The following is a 23,307-nucleotide window of genomic DNA, read 5'->3' as shown; positions in this document are numbered from 1 at the left end:
AGCCCTAAGGGTTGTATGAAAGAGTGACGTAGCACTATGCCGCTTAATACTCGTTACATTGGTAACATGTTTTACTCTGTGAAGTATTACTTTTTGTCAGATTATTAGATCAAAGACTAATGCAAACTGCTTTTCTGGTTTGTGTAGGTTTATGAGTATCTGTGAGTATCTTTGTCACCCATTTGGCCTACTCAACACTAAGCAAGTGCGCTACGGATACCGCACGTGAGGAATAGACCTTCGTTTGTTTCTTGTTGCTGAGTGAATTTACCAAACTGCCGTGTCAGAAGCCACATATTTATTCTGGCATACAAGCAAAAGATAATGTTTCAGGTCAAATCTGAATATCATCCATCAATCGATCTTTTTAAACGCCACCAAACAACATGTGGATAGCCAGTTAAAACACTTAATTAGCTAACGTCCTCTGCATCTTTCTAGTTCCTTTCCACACTCCACTTTACAGCTATTTACATACTCGACAGAAATACAATTGAAATTATGTAAAGAATGGCAAGCAACTAATTGACGCAAAGCAGGAAATGAAACATTCAAAATTATTCTCGGATAAGAGAGTCACAGATTTTCCTGGCTTTGAGAATTGCTGTGTCACGTCACATGCACAAATATCATTTCGGCACTGTTTTCGTGCAAGACAACAATCCCGTACAAATTCTTACAGTATGTGGATGCAATCTGGCAAATGGAAGAGATAAACGCTCACTTTTCTATGATGTTTCACTTTCAGAACTTCAAATTGGACTAGATTCAATGTTTAGAGATAAAATCGGTTGCAGTAAAGGGGTGGGTTTACGCTTTAACAAAATTGGTTACTTTCAGGACATCAAATTGGACTAGGTTCAATGGTTGAGTGATACAATCGGTTGAAGAAAAGCGATGAATTTGTGCTCTGGCGCACTTCCCATTCTGGACTCACCATTAGTGATCCACGATCAACTTTAGAAACATTCGTTTTTCGGCCCTTTGCTGTTTGCTTTTTTTGAAGGACCACTTGTGTTATGCCAGTCGGCGGTCTTAATCCTGGTCTCCGCTCCGACTTAGACTCTTGCTCTTGCCCGCTTAGCTCGACTGTTTCGTTTTTGTGATCGTTATTAGAATCATCCATTCGTTGAGCAGGAATTGGGATGTTACGTGGAGCAGAAGGTTTAATAACAGAAGGAAAAAGTGGATTGCTTAAAGGTGCACTGTAAGGGATAGGATTCTAGACATTTTGATATTTAAGATATGGGATGGAACTGTGGATGATACGGGGATAATCAAGGAGTGTTTGCGGAACTGTGTCTCTCACCATAGGATATGAGGCTCGTTTCGAAACACGGTATTCAGTAATATTGGGAAGGGGAAGGTGGTTCTGAGAACCAGCGAATGGATTTTGATACTGAGGTTTTGGGTAATTGTAAAAGGAATGGGAATTCTGCAAAATTCGGATATCTTCGTTTGCAGTTTGCATGGCTGCTTCTTTTATAGCTTTCACTCGTGCCGCACGTTGGGCGCCAATTGTTACAATTCACTTGAACAATACACTTTTTTGACACAATAGCCTTTTACTTCCTACCAGTTTGGGTCATCCTGGTTGGTCTCCTGCTGAAAATTCGTACTGGTACTTCTAAAGTGCACCCAACAATAACAGTGGCCCGATACTGACGACATTACTCTGTTTTTGATGTTTCGCTGGTTTTATTTCGAATTTGTTTATTCAATCCGGATTGGAACTGGATGAACTTTTTGTGTTCATTTGCTCCTATCTGACAGATAAAATTCATCCAGTTTCAACCCGGATTGAATAAACAAATTCGACATTAGTAAATTAAAAGTTTAATAACTTTTTCGGTGTGCAACGAAAGCTCATAAAATTAAGAAGTGGAACACTTTGAAATATTACCAGCAATATATATAATGAAAAATGGAAATTGGGTATTTTAATTTTTTCAAAAGAGTGGCTTTTTTACCTCATTTGATAACCCGTCGTTTTCTGAATCTAACTGGTCTTTTTTCTTTTAAGTTAAGTCAATATTTGATTAATAAAAATCAAAAATAGAATGATTTGCTGTTTGACAGATATCAACGAAGCCGATTGATTGAAATGATGTCAGAAGTTCTCTCCCTCTCTTCTATTTTTCTGAGAGAGATCTTCATTTTGACCGAGCTTTTGACAGCTTCCTTATGAAGAAACCTGTATCGTCCGATGACCATAGTTTATCTATTCATTTGTTGTCTAAGGCGAGCTGAGACCAAAAGTGGTTTACTTATAAGCTATCGTCTTATCCCAAAAAAATTTTTTTAAATAAAAAAATGCTTTTTTATTACTTTCACTCGTCAAATTTGAAAAAGTCTACATGTGACGATACAGTGACATCATAACTTATCATAATATGCGAAAATTTAAATACCACTAAAATACCCAATCACCTAAATTTGTGATATTGAACATCTTGTGAATCGCGCCATCAGAGGGTTAGCTTGCCACACTGAGAGAATTAGCCGTAACCAGTGCTTAAAAATCTCATATTTATTTATTTAATTTATGCAATAAACCTGAATTGATGCAATACACTGTTCTCTTTTTTGCCGTTTCTACACTGTTAAATGATTCTACCTGTAGATAGATCGAATTTAGCTAAAACTTGGTTAAAACTACTCAAAATACCCTTAAAGCCCAGACAAACAGACCTAACACTCATTTTCCATCCTTCGCACTGTCATTTCAAATTTCGGCTTAGTTGGGAATGTTTCCATATTCGTCAAAGTGGCGCACAGTGGGACCATTCCGGAAAAAGGCGGTCAAAAGTCTTTTCTCGCTTTTCCTGACGTTTTCGAGCTTAGGTGTCTTGAGAGAAGTTTCATAAAAAAGTATTCTGCATCTAATGACATTTTCATATAATTAGATATTAAGGGGATAACAAATTTGAAAAAAATAATTTTTCATAGGAACTAGATAGCATGATCAAGTGTTCTGCAAAGTTGTAGAACTTTGAATTTCATTAAACTTTACCGAATATACTAAGTATCTGCATCATATGGTTTGCAAGATATAATTGACTTTCTGACGTGACCCCCTTAAAATCAGTTTTTTAAACTTTATGTACACACAACCTCATCTAGCAGGTTCGACGTGTTCTAAAAACTTTTTGATACTATCAAAATACGTAACTTTCTAGAAGGTGTAAATATCACATGTTGCTTTATTTGCTTTAAAAATTGATTAGAAGCATAAATTTTATCGTTTTTACAAGTAATTTTTTCCGTAAATAGACACTGGCAGCTAGAGTTGGCATCGCTTGAACCGCCATAGAATACAGTATAAGTGTGCCAAAAATCTCGGCCGGGTCTGGTCGGGCATTTTGGTTATTTCAATTATGAATTACATAAATATATGCTGGTTTTAGTAAGTTATCAGAGATTTATTATTCGTAAATGTTCATAATAATTTCACCGGACCTCGTCCACGTCTGTTGTCCGTATCTGTTGCAGAATTATTTTCATTCTGGGACTTTTGTAAGTCTCTCTGTGAGAAATAACTGATGAATAACGGTTCTTACTGCCAATTTTTTGATATAAAGATTACTCAAAATCTGAGTTTGTGCACATTTGAGTATTTTTGGCATTTCGAGTACTTTTAACTAGGTTTTAGCTACATCCCACCACTTTACAGGTAAACTCTAGGTAAACTTTAAGAGTGTAGTACAGATGAAATGAACTCAGCATTGTCAACGTAAAAACAAACGACTCGAACGAATCACTTGCGTTCATTCATTTATGTAGGGTATGTTGCTGCTTCGTCGTAATTGCCTATTCTCGTCCTATCCAACACAAATTATTAAAAATATCTGCATTTTTATGACATTCAATTCAAAACTAGTTATTCCCTAATATTTTAGTTTGTTGTCTATCATACGCGATCAATCAAAGTGAGCTGTGATCAATTTAAATGCTTTTTATCATTAAAGAAGTCCTACCAGCCAAATTTCCTACGTTTTTTCGTGCGACGAAGAAGAAAATGTCGACTAATCGTTTTTATTTCCGTCATTCATAAAAGAAAATGACTCACGCAAGGCACTGTCGTTATTCTACAGCCAGGAAAACTTGCCTGACCTGCAGAAATGTTGCAGAATAACATTTGTCATGCAGTCCTACACAAATACATGCGCGTTAGCTTCGTAAACATTGTTGTGATTTTTAGTTCGGACGATGAAAAATTTTGATGGACGGATTTTACAACGGTACAACGATTTGAAGAAATAAAGCCAGTTGCGTAATTTCAACAATATGCTATAGTAATCGCTTTTCAGTGATTTTAAAGTTCTCGGATCGGAAGGCAAGTGTGTTCTAGTCAAATCAGCTCAAAAACTTTTGGAGTATTCACTAAATCCATCCAACAAATGATGAAAATAGAATGGCTTTACTTACTACGACGGGAATTAGAAATTAACCCTACATTATTATCATCTGGCTGTTACTATGCCCTAATGATATTTGATTTAATTAGAATTGTCTTAATATTACGCTTGATCACTTCTCTAGACAAATTGAAGTTAAAACCTTCTGCAATTGTATTAAATAACCGAAGAAGCCCAACGATACTACCGTACATGTTGTGATTCGTCCGCCGCGCGGGAAGTTGAAGAAATACTTGAATTCTCAGAGCTCTTGGTTGCACCTGTAGCCGAATACTGTTGGGCAATGCTGGGCACTCTATTCTATCAGTCAGGACGTCAGACACGAGTACGGGCAACATTGCGACAGGCAACTAATGTATCCAAATTGATTATTTGACAACTACTTTCGTAGGAGGGTAACCGGAATGGATTCCTCCATGAAAGGAGTCGAAGAGCAAAGCCCACAATCCGCCGCTGTTCAGCTTCGTCTCGATCAACTCCATTTTGGTAATGTGGATTCCAAATTTAGCAGCAATACTCGAGAGATGAACGCACCAGCGAACAGTATAAAGAACTCTAGAAACTCCAAAAACCTAGATTTCTAGAGGCTTTTCCGATTACATATGAAATACGCTGCTGGAACGATAGTTTACTATCTAATAGCACGCCTAGATCTTTGGAGCAGTTATTTCTTCCAAGGCTAGTACCCAAGAGCTTGTAGTCAAAAGAGATAGGTTCTTTTTTTTTTCTTGAGAACGTGATGACGGCACATTCACTCAGATTAACTTTCATACGGTTTGTGCAACACCAGACTGCAAAGCTGTCTAACCGTTGCTGAAGCACGTGGGCGTCGGCGATAGAGCTGATTCGATAGAAGATTTTCAAATCGTCGGCGACGGACAAACGGGGAACTTTCAGTTTCAAATTCACATCATTAATGTATAGAAGGAATATCAACGATCCTAGGCGGCAGCCTTGTGGAATTCCAGATGGAGCAGAAAATTCATCAGAATGTTTATCACCAATTTTCACTGCTAGCCTATGACCAGTGAGATACGAACATAACCAACTGATAACTCTACCATCGAATTCCTAGCTATCCAATACTGCTGTTAGGTCAAAATAAACTGCATCAGTTTGCTTAGAATGTTCGTGTTGTTCTCTACATTCATTTATTCTCGACAATAGTTAATAAAATCAAATGTGAATCATTCATTCATTTTGAACTGACGACAACGGCAAACCAAACTACAGTAAACGCAAACATTGCTCCTAAGTTTTAATTAATTTTCTTCAACGCTTTGGTTGATTTTAAAAAGCAGGCAGTTTAAAAAACAAAACTTTAAGACCTAAAATATCAGTCAAGAGCAAGAAAATTGACTGACAGGTTAGACGAGCAATCATTCAGCACTGCAATTTATGAATGAATTGTAGTTATGGATAGAAAACTGAGACAGACAAACATTGTCAGCAACTCAGTTGTCATGTCCACGGGCTGACAGATAAAAGAATACTACCAGGGGTAAAGCTGTATACGCTGAATGCGTTTTATATTCGGCTTCATGCTGTCATGTTCAGGGCTGTCATTTTTTTTAGTACTGGCCGTAACAGAAAAACGCGGATCTGTGAAGATGTAGTAAAATCAATGTAGTCAATGAAATAAATCACATTCAAAAATTGTTACTATGATATGGCATTAATGGTGTATAAATATAAAATATTTCTACCACATTGGGGAAGGTTATCGTGGATCATATTTGCGTGACTATAATCATTTCTATAATCATTATATGAATCGGCTAAGTCATATTTGAGATTAGATAATTTTTAAGCGTCACACACCTACATATTTAGTTAGATGCACACAGCACATACACCAACTTTGTACAATTCCTCATTAGTATTGTGCTGGACTCATAACTTTTATAACTGAATTTAGAGATCCAAAGAAAAAGAGCAAAACGTCTTAAGCCCAGTTCAGATTCACATTTCGGTATCAGCTCAACATCACATTAAAACGGTGTGAAAAAATTTGCACTCGACTCAGTCAATAAGAAAGTGACGTCGAACGGCTCTTGTCCGCTGCGGCCGCGGTCGTCGTTGTCGTCGTCACCCGCTGATAGCCACCGCACCCGCATGGCAGACAGCGGTTCTGCACTCAACGACAACCGTCCATCGTCGTCGTCATTGTCGTCATCATCGCTAAAGCCGCTGCGCTGCTGCTGCCTGCCATCACAGAATCGCAGTCGCACCCGACAGACAAACACTTTCCGACGCTCCGCTCCGCTCGCTAGCGAAAAGAAAGAACGAACCGAAAACATACAGCCTTTGGTGGACTGGCTGAAACAAAATGGCAGCAGCGCAGTAATTGCTGCTTTTGGACAACGCCAGCAAGCTTGTCTCGGGCGACAGACAAACAGCCCAGCATGGGCACATTGGTTACGGATTTTGCGGCCTCTGGGGTTTGCAAAGTAGGAAGCGATTTTCGAGGCTTTGTAGTCTGAAGGCAGCCAGCCAGCCGGTCGGGAGGGGGACTGGTGGATTGCCTGGCGAAATAACTATAATTGCATGATCATCACTTATACACGCAACATAAACAAAGAGAAGCATGCAGGAAATGTATGGTGGCCAAACTTGAAAGTAATCTCTCGCGGCAGACCACTCAGTTGCCGAGTGAGTGCCGGTTTTGATTATATTACGATATTTTGTGTCTGGCGTTTCTCTTTCTCTCCCATACACCACCCAGTTGGTATGAAATACTAACCTCTCCCGGTGCAGCAAGCAGATACGGTCCTTGGAAACTTTCAGCTTTTTCGATATAATTTTTTTCAGGTTTTCCACGGAATTTTCACTGTCAACGATAACGGAGAAGTTGCCACCAGTCGTGGTGGTGACATTCAGCGTCAGTGGATTCGTCGTTAAAGCACTGCCACTGCTGGAACCACACCCAGGCGCCGGACCAGCTGCCGCAGACGATGACGAGCTGGTGGACGGAATCGATGACGATCCGCCTTCCCGTGGTTCTCCCCCGGATTTATCCATCGTAATCGTGACTCACAATCTCCGTGTCGTGTACGATTACACTGCACTTTTTCACACTCTGCCAATCAATAGAACCAACCTCACCACTTCGCCACTTCCACGGAATATCTATCCCCGTCGAAATATCTACGGTGAAAAAGCTCGCTACGTTTTCTTTCTAATCTTATCACTGTTGAATGGCGGCTGCTGGGCGCTTTTCTGGTTTCACTTCATCACTCACCTAATCGCCCATGCTATGAATGTGCACGCCCGAAGAACACCACGCCTAAATAGGGGAGCTCCTTCGCACTGAAAAGGCCTCCTTCGGCCTTTGGCAGGGCTAATGGTGAAAATTCATTCACGCCGTGGGGGAGCTTTTTTGAATCACTATCACCCACGCACTTGACAATAGGTCTCACGGAGTGCCAGTACTTTGCTTAAGTTGTTAAGTATCCGCTGCCCTGATTTTTTTTGCACTACTATTGCAGATTATATAAGGACGACATAAGCTGCGGAATCTTGGGCATCCTATTGACGGTAGATCGGAACTGCGCTTGAAAACTTTTACAGCAGAGACGACTGCTACTTGAAGAGTGCCAAATATTCCAATTTTCGATGACAACGGGATTGCGTAGCCGTGGGGTTACGTAGGACCAAGATGGGTTATGCGCGACGGAGGCTACACTGAATTTATTATCTGCACTCAAATACTACACTAGGGCTAGAGCAGAGACACGCACGCACACACAGAAACACACGTATGCAAGCACAGACTGTTTCCTTCGCCTCCTCCTTCTATTCCTCCTCCTACTACTACTACCACTACTACTCTTACTTCACTTTCTAACCAAATCACCAAGTGAAGATCCAACCCAACGCTCCGTGCGACAGCAAAGCCAACCGATGACTGACTGAGCAAGTCGTAGCGAGCAACAGCTCCAGCCAGCCAGCTAGCCAATGCGGCTTTAGAGACGGCAACCCGTGAGAGTGAGTGACCAAACAGAACCCACATCGTCACACGGAATGTTCGAAAGCCTGCCTGCCTGCTAAAAGGCGAACATGTGATGCTATGCGCTGGGATGCGTGTGCGGGTGGTGAGATGAGCGCTCCTACTGGCGTGATCTACCGGCAGACTCTGACAGTGATATGATGCAAGGTTGGATGCAAGCTTATAATAATTGGTTGTTGCCCGCGTCGCTGTTGTCAGCGCAGGGACAAAATCATTGCAAATCCGCTTGGAATAAAAACACTCTTGACTGACACCATACTTTATTGTTTCATTAAAATTCAAGCTCATTTTCAACCAGTTTTGGGCTTTTACAAAGGTTTTGCTGTTTGATGGATAAAAGTTTTTCCACAGAGCGATGTTCCCGAATTTTTAAAGGGTTATCCAATGGTACGAAAACAAGCAGGATGCCAAATCCGGACTCACGAGTACGCTACATACAATCGTGAATAATAATGTTTCTTTTAGAGTTCATCTTAAACGAGCTCGAGGTAGTCGACAGTAGAGTGACTATATACAGAGTGGCGCCAAGTCATCCCAAATGTATGCAATGCGGTTTATCCTAGGTTTTTCTTTCTCTTTCCTGCATACGCGTTGGATAGGTTGTCTGCTCGATTGGAATGACACTGACAGATAATTATCATTCCAATTTTGACATTGTCGCCACTCTGTATATAGTCACTCTAGTCGACAGGTGGAAGCAGTATTTCGATGAGCACCTCAACGGTGATGTAGCAGCAGGAGACGCAATGCAAGTTAACCTCGAAGTGCCTACAAACGACAACAGCGTGGCGGCACTCGAGAAATTCATCAAAGCAGGGAAGACGCCGATAGCTGCAGCGGAGATTAGCGAGCGCCAGCCCGAAGCAGTGAGTAGTGTAAAACCGTGAACCACCCCATCGACGCTACACTTTACAATTAACACACATCTTTACAACAAAATTGGCCGTTTCAGTGTAAAATTTGTATCGCGAAATCCCTCCAGTTTGACCAGTAGCGCGCTGACCTTGTGACTTGTGACTTGTTTGTCGGGGTAGCAACTCACTTGGGAGTTAATATTTTTTGAAACGAAGGTTCTACAAGTAATGGAGGGACGGTAGGGGAAAGTAATGAAATTTTTTTTGGGAACGGAGGGGAAAGAGTGGAAAGGAAGGGGGGGGGGGTAATAGGTAGCTACGCTTAACAAGTTGTCGTCGTGACTCCTACCTTTGTCCAATGCTGGAATGTGCATGGGTCGAACCAAGCTATAATTAGAGATTATAACCGAATTTGAGGCTGGTAAACGGCTTGGCAATGCGTACCATCGGTGCCTTGTGCAGCGTAAAATAGACCCCACAGTGGTCCACAGCCTCTTACCTAGCAACTCCTACCCCTACCTCCTCGTGGTACCAGCCGGGTACGAGCAACCTCGGTGGAGATCGGGTAACCAACTCCGGTAGAAACCAAGGTCTTATGATGACAGGGGAGGACGTTGGCCCTCCGGCGATACTGTGGGCTGGGTGCGGGCTTTGCAAGCCTGAACCACTAAAAAAATCAAAGCAATGGACTCCGCAAGTAATAATAATAATTCTAATCGGAACAATCGGCAAAGACCCAGGCGACGAAAACGGGCTAACGATTGGAAATTAGGAACATGGAACTGTCGGTCTCTAAATTTCCTCGGAAGTACCCACGTGCTTTCTAAAGAAGTGAAGAGCCGCAAGTTCGACATCGTAGCGCTGCAGGAGGTATGCTGGAAAGGAACGATGGTACGTACGTATAGAGATGGTCATACCATCTACCAGAGCTGCGGCACTACACACGAGCTGGGCACAGCTTTTATAGTGATGGGCGAGATGCAGAAGCGGGTGATCGAGTGGTGGCCGATCAACCCCCGAATGTGCAGATTAAGAATCAAGGGCCGATTCTTCAATATAAGCATAATTAACGTGCACAGCACTCACCTCGGAAGTATCGATGATGACAAAGACGAATTCTATGCGCAGTTGGAGCGTGAATACGACCGCTGTCCAAGACATGATGTCAAAATTATCATCGGGAACTTTAATGCTCAGGTTGGTCAGGAGGAGGAATTCTAACCGGTAATTGGACGGTTCAGCGCTCACCCGCAAACGTACGAAAACGGCCCAAGACTTGTCGACTTCGCCGCCTCCAAGAACATGGCCATACGTAGTACCTTCTTCCAGCATCACCTCTACCATCGGTACACCTGGAAATCTCCCAAACCAGACAGAATCACAAATCGACCAAGTTCTGATAGATGGTCGGCACTTTTCAGATATTATCGACGTCAGAACCTATCCAGGCGCTAACATTGATTCGGATCACCACCTAGTGATGGTAAGGATACGTCAAAAGCTATCTGTTGTAAACAACATACGATACCGGCGCCCGCCACGGTATAATCTAGCGCGACTGAAGCAACCGGAGGTCGCCGAAAACTACACGTTATCTCTCGAAACCGCGCTAGGCCGCCTAGGCCGTGTGGCACCGAATCGACGTAACGAATGGTTTGACGAGGAATGACAGCAGATATTGGCTGAGAAGAACGCAGCGCAGGTAAAAATGCTGCGTAGAGCCACCCGTCAGAATGTGGAGCGATACAAACAGAAGCGGAGGCAGCAAACCCGACTCTTCAAGGAGAAGAAGCGCCACCAAGAGGAGAAGGAGTGCGAAGAACTCGAACAGTTGTACCGCTTTCACGACACACGGAAGTTCTATCAGAGACTCAACGGATCTCGCAAAGGCTTTGTGCCGCGGGCCGAAATGTGCAGAGATAAAGATGGAGGTATCTTGACTGACGACCGTGCGGTGATCGAAAGGTAGAAGCAGCACTACGACGAACACCTGAATGGCGTGCAGGCGGAAGACCATAACAGCGGAGGAAGTGACCACGTTGGTGTAGCAAGCAACGGAGATGTGCCACCCCCATCGATAAGGGAAGTTAAAGAAGCCATCCAGTTGCTGAAGAACAACGAAGCAGCGGGAAAGGATGGCATTGGAGCGGAACTTATTAAAATGGGCCCGGACAAGTTGGCCGGCTGTTTGCATCAACTGATTGTCAAGATTTGGGATACGGAACGACTACCGGAGGAGTGGAAAGACGGGGTTATCTGCCCTATCTACAAGAAAGGTGATAAGCTAGATTGTGAGAACTACCGAGCAATCACTATCCTGAATGCCGCCTACAAAGTGCTGTCCCAAGTCATCTTTCATCGACTATCGCCAATAGCCAATAGATTTGTGGGAAGTTACCAGGCCGGCTTCATGGAGGGTCGATCTACAACGGACCAAATCTTCACTCTGCGGCAAATCCTCCAGAAGTGCCGCGAATTCCGAGTCCCCACGCACCACCTGTTCATCGATTTCAAAGCCGCATATGATAGCGTAAACCGACAAGAGCTATGGAAAATTTTGGACGAAAACGGCTTTCCGGGTAAGCTTACTCGACTTATCATGGCTACGATGGATGGGATCAAGTGCTGTGTGAGAATCTCGGGTGGATTGTCGGACCCATTCGAATCTCGCAGGGGACTTCGACAAGGAGATGGTCTTTCCTGCCTGCTATTTAACATTACGCTTGAAGGTGTTATAAGACGAGCGGCGATCGAAATGCGGGGCACGATTTTCAATAAATCCAGTCAATTTATCTGTTTTACAGACGACGTGGATGCTGTCGGCAGAACATTTGATTTGTGGAAAATCAGTACACCAGATTAAAACGCGAAGCAGAGATTGAAGATAAATGAAATGTAGTATATGCTGACGGGCGGGACCGAGCGCGACAGGGCCCGTTTGGGCAGTACCGTGGTAATCGACGGGGATGAGTTCGAGGTAGTCAACGAGTTCGTATACCTTGGCTCACTGGCAACAGAGGACAACAATACCAGCCGTGAGATTAAAAGACGTATTATCAGCGAAAGTCGGGCCTACTATGGACTCCACAAACACCTGCCGTCGAACAATTTGAGCCCCCGTACAAAGTGCACACTGTACAAAACGCTAATTAGACCGGGCACGAAACGTGGACACTGCTTGAAGAGGACTTACGAGCACTCGGAGTTTTCGAACGGCGGGTGCTAAGAACCATCTTTGGCGGAGTGCAAGAGAACGGTGTATGGAGGCTTGTTGGGTAAAGCTGGACGTATACGTTGGGCAGGACATGTTGCTAGAATGCCGGACAACTATCCTGCAAAAATGGTTTTCGCATTACATCCGGTAGGAACAAGACGAAGAAGGGCACAGCGAGCGAGGTGGCAAGACTAGGTGGAGCGAGATCTAGCGAGCACTGGGTGCCCGCGGAACTAGAGACCAGCTGCCATGGACCGAAATAGATGGAGAAATTATACTGCGCAGGTCTTGTTGTAAGACGTTAGACCAATTAAGTAAGTAAGTAAGTAAGGAATACACAGAACAGTTCCAGATCTCACGGCGGCGGGGTGCTGGTTGCTGTTCACCGACGAATCAAAGCACAAATCGTGGAGAATAGTGCTTGAACAACTATCGAGCAAGTCTGGGTGCAACACAAGCTAGAGGACTATTCGACTATTACCTGTGTGTGCTTCATCTGCCACCTGACCTAATGCGTGACCTCGCGCTTAGTATAGCTCATACGTAATCACTGCGTGTTATCTGTACGCAAGCATTGCCTGTCGACGAGCTGGTGGTCCTCGGCGACTCCAATTTTCCTACCTTGAAGTGGCAGTCCCCTACTGATGGATTCTTGTATGCAGATCCTTTACAATCTACCTTCCATGACCTGGACTGCTACAACCTTAACCCTCTGTGACAAATCAACCCTGTGACTAATGCGAATGGTCAAATGCTCGATCTGTGTTTCGTCAGCAATCCAGGCTACGCACCTCGACCGCGGCTTTACATCCCCTCATTAAGACTGTCTACCATCGCTGCTTACACCTGACGCTTGAAGTGGATATTTCGGAGAATTCCTGTAGCATAGCGGATACCGTTAGCTACGATTTTGAATGAACTGACTTCTCTAGTCTTCTAGATATACTACTAGATATCAATTGGAACGAGATTTTAGGTAATAACGATGTCAATGTTGCTGTTTGGACTTTCTCGAATATCCTCAATTATGTCATTGATCGTCATGTTCCTAAACGCACACTTCCATCTGTCAAACATGCACCTTGGCAGACGACAGAGTGGCGACTCTTCAAGCGTCGATAAGAGCAGCTATAAGAAGGCTCTCAGAATATGTTGGTCTATTGCTGCGTGATCTTTACAGGCAGATAAACAATGCATACAAGAGAGTAAATTAAAACTACTCTGGTAGTAAAATATTCAAGGACCTACCATCAACTTTAAAGCACTATAATTGGAGTCTTCAAAACTAGCCTCAGACGACACATTAAGTTTAATATCCCGCAATTTCTAAAATAGCACCCCCAAATGTCCGCTTATTTTTGTTTTCGCAGGTTTACGCTGCGATTGCGAAAATATGACAGCTAATCTGTCAAATTGTAAGGAAGAACCTGTTAAGTTTTAACGAAATTGAAGAAGCTAAACACTTGGAAGAGGTTACGGTTTCTTCAATCAGTCTTCGAATCATTCTTCCGTTCCATCCGCATTATCACTGGCCGATTCACCAACACTAACATTTCCGAATTAGCTAAAAAAGAAAACGCATCAATGAGCGCATATCTGGAGCACGCAAAGTCTACCGATCAGCAAATCATAGAACTTATGAAAGTGAACAACGATCTAAGGCATAAGGTGATTGATAAATGGAGTAATTAAAATCATAGAAAAAATACAGGAAGCTTAAAAGTATGGAAGACATTTTTGTACTCATTACAATCTGCATTACTGAAATTGGTATTGTGAGAGCTGAAAGAACGGTTCGATTTTTTTCCTAATTCGTTCACGTGAATTTTTTCCACTAAAACGTTAAGCTATTTTACAGCAAAAATAAGCACTTTTTCAGGAAAAATATCTCAAAATCAGGACCCGAGTCGAAATATCTCCTGATGCAACAGACGACATGCCGATTGGAAATGTCTACAAAAATTGGTTCGCAGAAGCCGATCCGTGCTCTGCATGCGGCGTCTGTGTTTGAAAAGTTGAACAATCAAGGAGAAAATTACATTAAAATAGTCTTCAAACAATACTTAAATAACTCTTTAAAAGTACTTAAATGACATACATACGAACAAGAATATGCATACAATATCCTTGCATATATTTTATCACTCTTCATTGTAACAATCTCTCGAGATCAATGCAAATACAATTTTTCTGTTCCCTATCACCTCACACTAAAACAAACATTTTAGGACTAGAATGTTATTCTTTTTTTTAGATCAGCTTTATGCTTGCTTCTTTGGAATGTCTACAAATGTTGTAAGAACGTTGCCGATTTAAGCACACAATTCAATGCATCAGTTCACAGAAGAGATTTCAAAGCGCCAACAAGGACAGCTCTGGACAGCTTAAACATACATTTTACTACTAAACTAAGACGACCAATAATAAGCTAAGTGATATTGTAGCATCGGTGGCTGCGTTCCATCCTGTTCCTGTCTCCGTGGTTTGAGGTTCCTTAGTTGCGTGAGATGATCCGGGTTGGTGTCGCATGAGCCGACGATCCCCCGATGATCACGCTGCCAGCATGACCCGCATGCGTCGGCGTTGAAGCGGCAGAAGACGTCGAACCTCCCACGACGGCAACGGCTGCAACACTCGGTGGGACCTTCAGCTGACGGATTTCCGGAAACAGCTCCAGCATCAGGATTTCCAACAGATCGTAGAAAAGTTGTTTATTATAGACGGGATTCTGCGCGTTATCAAACAGTTTCATAATGCCAGCGCGAGCGTTCTGTGCACCAATTATGTTGCACAGCAAGTCGGGAATGTTGTCCAGCAGCAGCGATTTAGCTGCGTTCATGGTCATTTCCGCCTGATCGTCGGTGCGATCGATGTTTCGCACCGTGAGAACACCGCCGGGCCACAGTGCCTTCAGCACTGTGGAGGCGTACGTGTGCAGCATCGTTTCCTCGAACAGATAGTTGATGGATTCCCGAATTTGTCGGTTGATAGTTTGCCCGTAGGTGATCTGCACGAAGGAAATGAGACTGCGTCTCAACCACTTGAAGACACCGCCCATGTCGAAGATTTCGCCGAGCAGCGCGTACAGCGGTTCGGCAATGGAATCTTTCGCGTCCGTGTCCGTTTGGGCTTTGGAAGACCCGCTTTCCGCCGAGGAGCCCTCCAGGTACATTGAGACCTAAAATAAATGTGGTTTAATGTCGGTTCAAATCTAGTGTTCTAGTTCTAACTAACCTGGTCGTCGTCGGGAAAGTCTGCCGTATTGAACTTGAAATGCGAACCCCAGAATTGGTCCATTTTTTCGCTGTTAGTTTTAAAAAGTGTGACCAGCGAAAATTTGGACTGCTTTTTGGAAGGTGACGGTAGAGTGCTTTGTTTCAGCCGTTCCGAACTGGGACTCAGAAATTCGTACAAAGCTTCGCTTTGATTGAGATGATCATCTTCAAGGATGAAATTCAGATACTTCTGTATCTGCTGCTTTGCCTTTTCCAGGAGCGATTTGTCGTTTTTCAGCAAGAACAATTTGAAAGCATTGTTCGACGGTAAATCGATCGTTTTCAGATCGACGCACATTGGACGTAGCTTTCGGTGCAGATCATGAAACTGGGCTAACGAGCGAACGACGACCCAGCCGGTGGATATACTATCGGCAGCATCCATCGCCGTTGCAACGTCCTCCTTGCCGCAGTCGTTCACTTCATCCACCTGAACGACTATCATAAAGTGAGGCTGGGGTTCTTTGTCGTCGGAAAAATCTACACTTTCCACGATGGCACGCCATTTTCCCAGATATTCGCCCCAGACTTCGGTTCGCAGCAGATGTGATTCGAGTTGACGCTTTTCTCCCTTCAACCAATCAATTTCCTTTTCCAGGATGGCTAGCAGCTTCGAGTCCGGTTTTAAAGACTGTTTTAGTGCCTCCAGCGCTTGGTTTTTGTTCACCAATTTTTCATCCAATTGGTCCAGCTTATTCCGAGCATACGTCGAATGGTTGCTTAGGTCTAGAATGACGGGATCTACGTCGCCACTGGCAGAAGACGCATTGGAAGCCGTTTCGTCCTGACTCTCGGTACTTGTCGAGAGATACGTATTGAGCGTGATTTCTTTGATGTCCTCTTGAGTTAGGGAGCTTTTTAACTTAGCATATTCTTCGCTCAACAGAAAGGGATGGTAATATTTGTCCTCCATGGTGATCAAACATTCGCGCTGTACTTCGTAGAAAATTTCCGGTCCACTGTCACCGACAAGAAAGGACTCCATCTTCTTTCTGGTAGCTTTATCCACCGGAATCTCCGAGTTTGGACAGCGAATGTAGGTGTAGAATATCTCCGCTCCCAGCTGATGCCAGGAGCTTTTAGTCGCATGCTTCAGCTCTTCCACGGTGGTGTAAAACCCTACCAACGACGATGCTTTCAACGGTTCCAGGAAGATTGTGAAATGTCGTCTGCCTGCCACGGTTGATAGGATGTCCAAAATCGAAAGATCGACATCGTTGCTGACGTTTCCGTTCCAGCCAAGTTTCGATAAACATTTCTCGCATTGATTTTTTGCGAACGACAGCTGTTGAATGTATTTTTTCAACTTCAGCGAAGCAGTGATTTCCGCCCGGCTAGGGCCACTGTCCGAGTCTCCCCCGCTGTTTCTGAAACGAACTAAAAGTTGTAATAAAATTTGCAAGACTGTTTAGTGCATTACATACCCGCTTCCACTAGGTTTCCCGACGAAAAGGTCATTATCAAATCCTCTGGTTCGTTGCAAATTCTGCATCGTAGTCGCTTGCATAATGTCACTAACGATGCTACCCCTAATCGAGTGCAGTTCCTCGGTCGTGCTACTGGCGTTAATAATCTTTAAAAAGTCCTCAAAATTCGCTGCATATTCATAGCTCCGTTTATTGATAGCCACCGCTACCAGTTTGGTTTCGATACATTCCACTATTTGCTGGTTGATGAAGTCCGGTGAGGTAACTAGTTTGATTATCGGATAAAGCACCCTGTAGGAGATCACCTCCGAAAGTAGGTCTTTGATGGGCGACAACGAATAACCTCGTGGAAGCAGAAATATTATCATAATCTCACAGATCTTCTTCAGGAAGTCCAACTCTTTTTCCGTGGAGGTCAGATAGGACGACGTCGCAAATACCGGTTCCGTCCCAAGCTCAGCAGCACGCGATTGTGCAATACGGATTTTCTCCAAATGGATCGTAGTTTTAATAACAAAATCGACGGCTATCATCTTCGGGGCGTCAATGCGCGAAGCTCGTTCGTGTAGTTTCTCGATACCGAGCCAAACATCTTCCCGCAGTAGGTCGACAATCCGTCGAGGATTGGCTACGATTTCCGCCAGGGCAGGACTCACGACGTCACGCATAGCGTTGCCGATGATTTGCTGCAGCAAACCATCGACCGTCCGCCCAAAAACGATCGGCAAACTGGCCGAGGATCTCGGTGGTGACGGGGAATCAAATAGTTGCGATTTCGTAGCATTGTACAGGACGTCCGATGGTAGTTCGCGGGCACGGTGGCTCGTTTCCTTATTGGTTAGCTTGTAGTGCACGTAGATAGTGCCGAAAATGGCTGGAACATAAACCGGAACGGTTAAAATTTATCCCTTTATTAGGTAAGACCCAAATTAAAAATATGTTTAAATCAGGCGTTGATTTAATGCTTGTGAAACTTTAACAAAAATATGCTGAATGTCGATATTCAAAAATTGGCACACTCTCATCTAGTCAGGGTCACGATGATAAATTATTTTATGGCTTCTCTTGTTTTTCCCTTTTCAATTGACGGCGGCACCCTTCTTATCTATTGTGAGGTGTCCACCAATATATATATCACATTGGCATTTTATGCTAGGGGTTATACCCCTCGCATTTGACAGCAGTGCTGGAAAGGCTTATTGACGTATCGCAGGGTTATCCCTCGTTGGCGCCAAACGACCGAAGCAGCTGTCACTATCGCCCGTCATTGTATTGCAAAGTGATGTAAAGGTAAGTCGTGCTATCTGCGGCTGCTGATATCTCGGGATATCCATTCTTTCCCTATGTCGGGTGATTCCACTCCAGTAAGCAGATCTCACATTTGGCGACCGTGACAGGACCCACCTGCTCGCATAATCAAATAACTTATAGAATATGTGGAATCACTCGATATAGGGGGAGGAAAAGTGTTGAATACAATGTGGTAGGTATATAGAACGATATATTTAGTAAGACTGTTCCTGTACAGGAAACAAGCGTGTTGGGACAACCGGCTTAGAATTACAGGCGAGACGGGACATCCGCCTAGAATTATGAAAGAGGCGAGACGGGACATCCGCCTAGAATAAAAAATGGCGAGACGGGACATCCGCCTAGAATTATGAAAGAGGCGAGACGGGATATCCGCCTAGAATGAAAAATGGCGAGACGGGACATCCGCCTAGAATTATGAAAGAGGCGAGACGGGACATCCGCCTAGAATAAAAAATGGCGAGACGGAACATCCGCCTAAAATTATGAAAAAGGCGAGACGGGACATCCGTCTAGAAATATGACAGAGGCGAGACGGAACATCTGCCTGGAAATGTGAAGGAGGCGAGACGGGCCGTCCGGTTTGAATTATGAAAAAGGCGAGACGGGACATCCGCCTAGCCTAGTATCGTGAGCGGCGATACGCGATAGCCACCTAGAGGTTGAAAAAGGCTCAGGTCCAGGCAGCCACCTAATTTAAAGAGACCGGTTAGGTAAAGACTAGGATAGCGATCGAGGATATTTTGCACACTGTTTCGCGACAATGGTGGCGTATCTGAGGATTGTGAGGGCGGTAAAGGGCGTGAAGAATGTTGAGAGGTGTCTTTGAGTACCGGAGTTTACTGAAATAGAAAACTGGATCGTTTATATGATCACTACCAAGTTGTGACAAGTTTGGGTTGTCATTGCAAGATCACCTGGGCCGCCATCAAGCATCATTTCGCTTTTGCAGGCAGGCACGCTGGTGCGGCGGAGCTTGAACGATTTTCCGAATGGGATACAGGCGGCGAACGTATCAGTCGAGCTGCCATATTCGGCTGAAGGCAAGTGTGGTTATGCGGTTATATGGGTGGCTATCACAGGTGCTTAATTATAATACAGCTGCTTGGGCAAAGTCAGGTTCTTCCAAAGGGCAGGAGAGCATTCATAGAGCATCTAAGATAAGAGCGACCTTAGTCGCTGATTTCATCAATCGATCTCTTGATCTATTAAAGTGAGTAGTTCGCCATAGTTTGTAAAATGTGGCAACCGAAACGAGTTTACTATCGGTGAACGAAGCAGTCAGGCTCGTATCGTCGTCCTAGATGCAATCGAGCAACCTAATGGTATCATGCATCCAACCTGTCAGGACAGTCATTAGCAATAAATAAATTACCTAATATAGACGAAACAAAACAGGTGGACGAATTAGAGGAAAATATATTGCTTACTCACAGTACTGTAGGATATGTATCTTTTTTGAAAAAAATTGCATTCTTAGGAAATGAATTAGATTAAAACGGATTTCTTGTTCAAAAACCGAAGCTTTTCGAAATTTAATTGATGTCCGTCAACCTAAGGAAAAAACCTTTCCATGCCCAGCATTTCCTGTCGGCCTGCAGTTACAAAATATTATAAACTCTGTTAAGAGATGTAGGATCAGAGCTTTACTTTTTAAGAAAATAGCGTGGGAAACAAGCAAAAATTTAAAGTAACTGATAAACTCGCTATATTTATTTAGGAAGCTCAGTTTCAACTGATGTTTCATTTATTGCTTTGGCAGCCATTCAAATGAGCTTTCCAGCAACAGCTCTTAGCTGTTTGAAAATTCCTATAAATTAATATTTACACGGTGACACTTCAATTTTGTACAAGCTTTTCGATCCAACAGTTTACTTGCTTTTGGTAGCAGAAGCCTGATTAATAATTTTGTTGGGTTGCTGTGTTTCATAAACTTGCCGAAACTTGTTCGTCAATTAGGAATGCACGGATGCCTCTTTTTCGCGCGGACAGCGATGGCAACAAACTCCACAAAAGCTAGTGGTAACGATTTTAAACGGGCGACACTTCAAGGGATTTGAAGATTGACTGTTTTTTTCATGTTGTTTCTTTACGTACAGGTCAACAAGCTGACCTCCTGGGACGCGGCACACATCTCTTGTTAGATTTGGACAAACGGCGTCGCAGTGCTGATTGTTGCAGCATGCTTCGCAAAACGCGATTTTATAAACTAAAGTAACTGTAAAAATAACACCATTTTAATATTTTGGAAAGCATACTTTATATGAAATCTAATTACCGTCCTGTAATGCCTGTAACCTTAAGCTTCATCCAGTCGCTGTCATGGTTTGCAATTTGCGGTCTATGTTCGTGTTGTTATGTTTGTTTACTTTCCTCATTCTGCAGCAGATGCGTCGAATGCATCTAAGCATATATGCATCCATGGGCAGTATAGGCGAATCTCGAACAAATCCGCACATCTGAAATCCATGCTGCTAGTACCAAGTACGATCGCATTGTTACAAGGGGTTCTTCCTTCCGGCGAGGCGTTGTAATCAGTGATTACTATAAAAAGTTTTAATGATGTAACTATACACTGAGGAAAATTTTTATATTGTTTCTATGTGTCCTATGCATTGCATCACACAAAGATTTTTTGCAAGATATGCCCAATAAATGATGATTGTATGCCAAGCACACGTCCGTTATGTGTGCGCACGGAATACGCGTATAGTATTCATGTATACTCCTGGGCGGATTTTTTTTTCTTGCTAGTTACAGTAATGAAGATTAGGATAGTAACACGTATTACGCGTGAAGGGGAGTTGCTGTTTTATTAGAGAAGGAGGGGGATGTGAGGTGTCCACCAATATATATATCACATTGGCATTTTATGCTAGGGGTTATACCCCTCGCATTTGACAGCAGTGCTGGAAAGGCTTATTGACGTATCGCAGGGTTATCCCTCGTTGGCGCCAAACGACCGAAGCAGCTGTCACTATCGCCCGTCATTGTATTGCAAAGTGATGTAAAGGTAAGTCGTGCTATCTGCGGCTGCTGATATCTCGGGATATCCATTCTTTCCCTATGTCGGGTGATTCCACTCCAGTAAGCAGATCTCACATCTATTACCCCATCAACTGCTCAAGAGTTTGCTTTCCACCCACACAAACCCACAGGCACGTCTGGATTATTGATCCAGACACTAGAGCGTGATGTTTATATGAAAAACAATTACGATAACAAATATTTATTTGGAGATTTTCACATCAATTCGCACACAAGGTTCAACCGAGATCACAAAACATTAATTTTTTGCTAACTTGAATATAAAATGTATCTACTTTGTGTTTTCTACTGCTCGTGAATCATTCCCCTTATCACTATTCATAAATTAATGTAAGCCTCAGTGCTTGTTAAGGTACTTACCCAAGGCAATCAGTATCAGCGAGTAAAGCACAAATAGAAAAATGTAGAAAAACGGTGGCCAATACAGGGACACGGCAACGATCACAGTTCCGACGATACCAGTCCAGTAGATTATTCTCATGGTGACTCTCTAGGCAGGACACAAATCAACTCCACCTGCGGCTAATGGGGTTTTCTTTCTCTTGTGGGCCAGCACCAACCAACCAGTCCTGTCGTGTGGGTTAACCGACCGTCGTTGAACCGCATTTACCGTGCATTTTTCGTCCTTCACAGCTCGGCTTCGATCGAAAAACTTTCCAATTAGCAAAGTATCACACTAAATGTTGCACAAACTGATCGATTTCCTGCAGAAACTAGTTGCAATATTGCACCAGAGCGCTCGTTCGTAGAGCTACCCGTTTTTCCTCTGTGTACTGTGTCTGCTGCACAAAGCACAAACTTTACGCCCCATTCGATGAGCTGTCATTTGACAATCAGTCACCACCCCCTCCCACGACTCTAACACCAACCGGCTACAAAGTAGTGTTAGTGCAGTGTTTGTAAACCGAACGCAGTGGAACAAGCGAACAACAGGTAAATAAACAACCCGCCGGCATTCATTTGACGGTCTCATCGGACGCAGTGAATCCATGAGTTTGACGTCTTTGATGCAAAGAAAATGAACGGTTCTGTGTGTGACACTGAAAATAATATGGAATTCCTCATTTTCTATCGTTTTTCATTTGCTGTCCCGGATTTCCTGTTTCATTGTTTCTAGTCCAGTTTTTGTGCTTTGCAGCCTTTGCAGCTGTACTTGGATTAATCCAGATTATTTTCTCTAATGCCAATGTATATGACAAAACAAAAGCAACATTGCAGTTGTCACTCTTTCTCTTTCTCACTCACAGCATTCGCATTGTCGAACTTTTTGTGCCAGTCGCACTTTTAGACTGCGGTGTCCATGTCCAGTAAGGTGCAAAATGCGGGATATAAATAAAATTTTCAGTTTTGTTTTAAACCTAATTTCAAGACCTATTTCATGTCCAATTATAAATAAAATTTCAACAGTGATTTAAGTCCAATTTTTAGTCTAGTTTCACTTTTAAGTAAAACTAAAATTAAATAAAATATTTCAAGTGCAATTTGTGTCCAATTTCAAGTTCGCTTTCAGTTCCTTGTTTAGATTTCAATTATAAGTCCAATTTCAACTTTGATTCACAATTATTCAACTTCAAGCATAATTTTAAATCCGATCCGATTTCATGTCCAATTTTAAATGTTTCCAAGTTCAACTTTAAGTTCGCTTTCAAATCCCGTTTCAAGACCAATTTGGTACCAATTTACATTCATTTTCAATTTCAGGTCCAGTTTTATGTTGAAAAACTCATGGTTTTTCATGACGAAAAACTCCA

At 43.1% G+C, this 23,307-nt stretch overlaps 1 protein-coding gene across 1 annotated transcript in view; it reads right to left on the bottom strand.

The window, feature by feature from the left end:
* The window catches only part of LOC128746301 (pneumococcal serine-rich repeat protein), a 48,599-nt gene extending 26,291 nt beyond the window's left edge, over positions 1–22,308 (bottom strand). Inside the window, exons 1-5 of the mRNA XM_053843350.1 lie at positions 21,917–22,308; positions 17,195–18,071; positions 15,730–17,137; positions 14,995–15,673; positions 7,162–7,450 (exon numbers count right to left, since the gene is read on the bottom strand). Of these exons, the coding sequence (XP_053699325.1) occupies positions 7,162–7,450; positions 14,995–15,673; positions 15,730–17,137; positions 17,195–18,071; positions 21,917–22,037 (3,374 nt within the window). The 5' untranslated portion in view covers positions 22,038–22,308. The remainder of the gene's footprint in view (positions 1–7,161; positions 7,451–14,994; positions 15,674–15,729; positions 17,138–17,194; positions 18,072–21,916) is intronic.
* Positions 22,309–23,307: the final 999 nt, after the last annotated feature.

Source organism: Sabethes cyaneus, chromosome 1, assembly GCF_943734655.1.
Source record: "Sabethes cyaneus chromosome 1, idSabCyanKW18_F2, whole genome shotgun sequence".
NCBI classification, from domain to species: Eukaryota; Metazoa; Arthropoda; class Insecta; order Diptera; family Culicidae; genus Sabethes; species Sabethes cyaneus.
Note: the sequence above shows the minus strand (reverse complement) of the source record. Positions and strands in the feature narration are given on the sequence as shown.